General features: G+C 53.7%; 1 protein-coding gene across 1 annotated transcript; it reads left to right on the top strand.

The window, feature by feature from the left end:
* The first annotated feature begins 418 nt into the window (after positions 1-418).
* LOC134522579 (zinc finger protein 541-like) lies at positions 419-2,609 on the top strand. Its single transcript, XM_063350349.1, has 6 exons — positions 419-450; positions 611-753; positions 1,174-1,277; positions 1,710-1,785; positions 1,951-2,039; positions 2,457-2,609. Exons 1-6 carry the CDS (start codon positions 419-421, stop codon positions 2,607-2,609), a joined length of 597 nt encoding a protein of 198 aa, XP_063206419.1.
* Positions 2,610-4,735: the final 2,126 nt, after the last annotated feature.

Below are 4,735 nucleotides of genomic sequence, written 5' to 3' on the forward strand. Positions count from 1 at the left end.
AGAATTGCAAGGGGGTTTGGGTGTTTTGGCTGATGAAACAGTAAAATGGGCGCCCAGCCGTGGGAAGAAGAGCAGAGTGTGGGAAAAGGGGGGATGAGGGAAGTGCCGTTGAGGAGTGGGCGTGTGGTTGGTGCAAGGCCCGGTGTGTGCAGGCCCTGGCAGTTGCCATTGGGCTTCTGCCGGTGGCTCGGCCAGTCCTCAAGGGTGGGTTTTTAGAGGCAAAGTTGGCCAGAAATGTGCGGAAATGCCCGGCCAAGCGCTGTCACGGAGCGTTGCCGGCCTCCCGCGTTCTACACAACATTCCGAAGCACTTGGTGCTCGGCGGTGGTGGCTCTTGCAGCCTGCTGCTCTTCTCAGAGGGAACCTGAGCACTTGGGAGAGGTTTTGAGGAGGAAGAAACCCCCAGTTTTCTTGCCCGATGGGGCCCAAGAGGACTCAGGAGGCAGAACGGTACCGTGGTGGTGCTGGAGAAGTTGTTAGAGGAGAGCGATTAGCGCTTTCCTGGGAAATAGGGGCCGTCTTTCTTACAGCTCCTCCCGTATGCGCGCGTTTCTCCTGCCGGAGCTGTTCCCTGCTCGCCTTCCTCACCTCCTCTTCCTCACGCTTTCAGGCGCATCAACATTGGAAGCCAATTCCAATCGGAGCTTCCAGACCTCCAGGACCCAGCCCGTTTGGAAGAGGAGGAAGAGGGAGCGTCGCTGGTGTGGAAGCCCTGGGGCGACGTGGAAACCAACCCGGAGACGCAGGAGAAAGGTTTGGTTTTGTTTCCTACCGCTTTTCTTCCACTTTGACCCCAGCCAGGGATAGGAGGGGTTGAAAATGCCACCTTTTTGGGCTTGTCTCCCTCCTTTTCTTGCCCGCGTTCCCGTTGGAGGGAAGGAGATGGCTGGGTTTTGGTGGGAGAGGGACTAAAGACTAACGGGCGACGCTCTCGGCAGCGTCTTGCATGAAAAAGGGGCGTTTGGAGCCCTCCCAGCTCATGTGCGGCGCCCTCGGGAGAGGGGAGGTTTCTCTCCGAGCTTTTAAATAGAGCTCTTTGGGGTACCGGACTTCTTTCTCTGGCTTTTCCTCGTCTGCGGTCTCTGCTGCGCTCGTCCTGTTTTCCCTCCCTCTCCTCTGGCCCCTTTTCTGGAGGAAAACGTGACTTTTTGTGGGTTTTTGTTGCATTTGTAGTTAGAAACCTGCTCCATTTGGCGTCTGCCAAGGGCGGGCCGGGGGGCCGGGTCAACGCGGAGCTGGCTCTGCATTGCCTGCACGAGGCTCAAGGCGACGTGCTGGTAAGAAGCGACAATTTCTAATGAAGAACGGACTTTGTTCCTGCTTTGAGCTGGGAGTCGCTCCGAGTTTTCTATTGCGCGGGCGGGAGTCTCTTTGCCGAAGTCGCAGGACGTTCTTGGGTGCTGCCTGTCGCGGCATTAACGTCTCGTGGGCTTCCCGAGCCCTCTCCTGGTGCATCGCTAAGAGTTGGTTTTGATTCTGGGAGGATTTGGAGAATAGAATTACTCCCGAATGAAGGGATATTGGCTAAAACCCGAGGTGTGTCCTCGATGAGCCCCGAGCGGGTCTGCTTTGCTCCCTCTTCTTGGAAGAAGGGATTTCACACCCCTGGGCTGGGCGTCTGCTGGGGCGTGGCCAGGAGGAGGGAGAATTTCCCTTTTGGCTCCTCCTCCGGAGGAATTTAACTCTTTTTTCCCTATGAAATCTGGCAGGAGGCGGCGGAGATGCTGCGTGCTGGGCCGCCTCGGAGACCCGAGTCCCATCCCCTGGCTGATTATCATTACACAGGTAAAGGAGGAGAACAGCTCCCGCCGTTCCCTTTGCTCTGATTGAATTGAGGCTTCCAAATGTTCTTTTGGGGTGGGGAAAAGAGTAGTTCTAATCCCTTTCCGGGGCTTTTGGAGGCGGGGGATGCCTATAGTAATAGTTTGGCTGTCGCTGGTTAATTCCTAGGCTCGGATACTTGGACACCGGTGGAGGAGCAATTGTTTAAAGAGGCTTTTTACCTCCATAAGAAGAATTTTCGCCTCATACAGAAGCAGGTAAAGCCGTTAGAGGGAGGCGCAGCTCGTTAGCGTGGGCAGTTTCAACCCAGAAAGTCGTATTTTGAGTTGCGTGTTGGAATGCTGTTCTTAGGACGCTTCTTCATGCTAAAAAACCACCGGCACGAGGCAAGTTTTTGCCCTCATGTGTGATGGCAAGGGACTATTTAATCTCTCTGGGAGAAAATAGCAGAGATATTAAAAGAATAACGACAGTTTGTGTGGTGAAACGGAGAATTCTGCCCTGAAAACGCTTCTTGATGGCGTTTTTCAGCAGGTGAAGGTTTCTTTTCTGTCCGAGCTCCCCCGGACGTTGCGTTGCGAGAAGCGCAGGAGAGACTCCTGGTCGATCTGCCCCTTGGGTATTTTACTGCCGCGTTTCCCTTATGAAATGGCTCCTGGTTTTCCTCCCGGTAGATCCAGACTAAAAGCGTGTCTCAGTGTGTTGAATATTATTACACCTGGAAGAAGAAAACCCGTTTTGGCTGCACTCGGCCTCGCCTGAAGCAGAAGAAGCGCCCGAGACGCCCGGACGAGGAGGAAGAGGTAGAAAAGCTGCTGGGGGAGTGATTTTTGTGCCAGCTTCCGCTCCTCCATGAAGCCATCTGCGAAAACATTCCTTAAAAACCAGCAGATTTGGTTCACAGAAATATTTGTAGCTTTGTGGTGGTAGAAACGGGGTGACGGTGTTGCTTCGGTGCTTTGGAATTCCATGTTTTCAACCCGTTGGGATCGATTTTTGCGTCAGAAAGCGCTGTTCTGCTTCAAATAGAGAACTGATAGGGTTTTTCTTTCAAGGTCTGGTCCTCCCAGAGGAATTAAAGTGGTTTTTTTCGACAGTTTAGTGTTCAGAGTCCACCCGGGCGGGGTTGGGCTGATAAAACGCGGTACCTCCGGCACAAAAACTCCAATTCCTTTGCCGCCCGCAGCTGTTTCAAGCTATTTTTTACCTGATTTACAGGCCCTTTGCAGTGCAAAGAAGAGGCGGCGCATCATCCCCAAGGCAAATCCAAAGTTGGGGAGACAGGAAGAGAACCCCTGCAACGGCGGCAGCTCCTCCATCAATGCCGGTGCTTCCTGGCGCTGGGACGGCGGCGCCGGAGATCGGGGATTTTTCCCCTGCGGCGAGTGTGGAAGGTCAGCTCTTCCTTTTCCTTCTCAAAAGCGGCTGTTTTGGGGCTCAAAAAGCAGCCGTGGGGGCAGCGGGGGAGGGCAGCTGGAGGATTCCCCTTGCCCCGGGGCCGCTTGGCGGTTTTCATTGACTTTCAACCCCCCAAAAATGTGTGTTTTCGGAGTCAGGGAGACCCTCCACCGAGCCCTGAGGTTCAGAGCGGTGGCCCTCCCTTGCGCAAGAATCCCGGCGCTTCTCCTTTTGACCAAAAAAGCCTCAATTTCCGTGAGGATTTGCGGCCTGAGGCTTCCCCGCTCCACTCGCTCGCGCCGAGCAAAATGCCTCGCGTTTCAATTCAGCCTCATTTTAACCGATGGCCCAATTAATTCTAATATTTTAATCGCCCACGATCTGTCCTGTTGAACCACCGACGTCGGAAACTCTGTCGTACCACGCAGCAAAGCGTAAGAGTTCCCAAAAGGAGGAATAACGGAGCTTGGTCTCACAAATTTACAAAAACGGCCAAAGACTTAAAAATGCCTTTCTTTTCTAACTTTCAGGGTGTTTGAGAAGATCCAGGGGAGAAACGCCCACATGAGATTCCATCGCCCCAAAGCTGATGTTTAAAAGGGCCCCGGGAGCTCTTCTAAAGGGTGGCGAAGCCACAAAAGCCCCCGCATTCCGCTGACCTCCTCCCATAACACCTGGGAACTGACACCAAACCAACCCCGAGGCCAGTTTTTACCATTTTTCTTAAAACCCCCCAGCTTTTTCTCCGCATCCGGGCAGCGGCTGGGCTTTGAGGATTCAAGAAGACGCGGTCGCCCCCGCTCTAAAAAGAGAGGGAATGGGGGAAATGGCCCCAAAAGGGTCACCCTATTTAACAGCGTGTTTCCCTGCTGGTGGTGCGCAGCGTTTAAGATCTGGACTGCAGCGCCCTTTTGGTAGAGATAAGGTTAGTTTTCGTGCGTGGATTTGTGTTGTAAATACTTGTCTACAGTTTGTTAATAGTTTTGGTGTTTGTTAATAGTTTTGTTGTTTGTTAATATTTTTGTTAGTTGTTCAGAGTTGTTAAGAGTTGTAAGAGTTGTTACTGGTTGTTAAGAGTTGTAGGTAGTTGTGTTGTTGTTAATAAAGAGTTGTGTTCCTGTTTTTCACACCCAAGCTCTGTGTGCATTTCTTGGGAGCCGCGGCCTTTGCAGAGTTGTGGTTCCAGTGTCTCGGGGATGGCGGGGCTGGAGGAGGCTGGTGGTGCTGGCACGGCCACCCCGGGGGTCCCTGTGCACAGATGGGATGTGGCTGATGAAAGGGACGTCCCTGGGCACCAGCGGGGTTCATGGGCTGCTGGGGAGTGGGGTCCCCAACAGCAAAGGGGTCCCCAGCCAAGCACGGACTCTGCCATGACCGACCCCTGCCATGATGCCATCAAAGCAGGCAGGAAACCTGCTGCTGCCCTTGCTGCTGGAGGGAAAGGAAAGGGAGGGACGGGGCACAAGCCAGGATGGGGCCGTAGAGCTGCAAAATGCAAACTGATCAGCCGAGGGCCATGACAACCTTGGGAATGGCTGGTACAAGGATGAGGGGA

Source organism: Chroicocephalus ridibundus, chromosome 12, assembly GCF_963924245.1.
Source record: "Chroicocephalus ridibundus chromosome 12, bChrRid1.1, whole genome shotgun sequence".
Classification (NCBI taxonomy): Eukaryota; Metazoa; Chordata; class Aves; order Charadriiformes; family Laridae; genus Chroicocephalus; species Chroicocephalus ridibundus.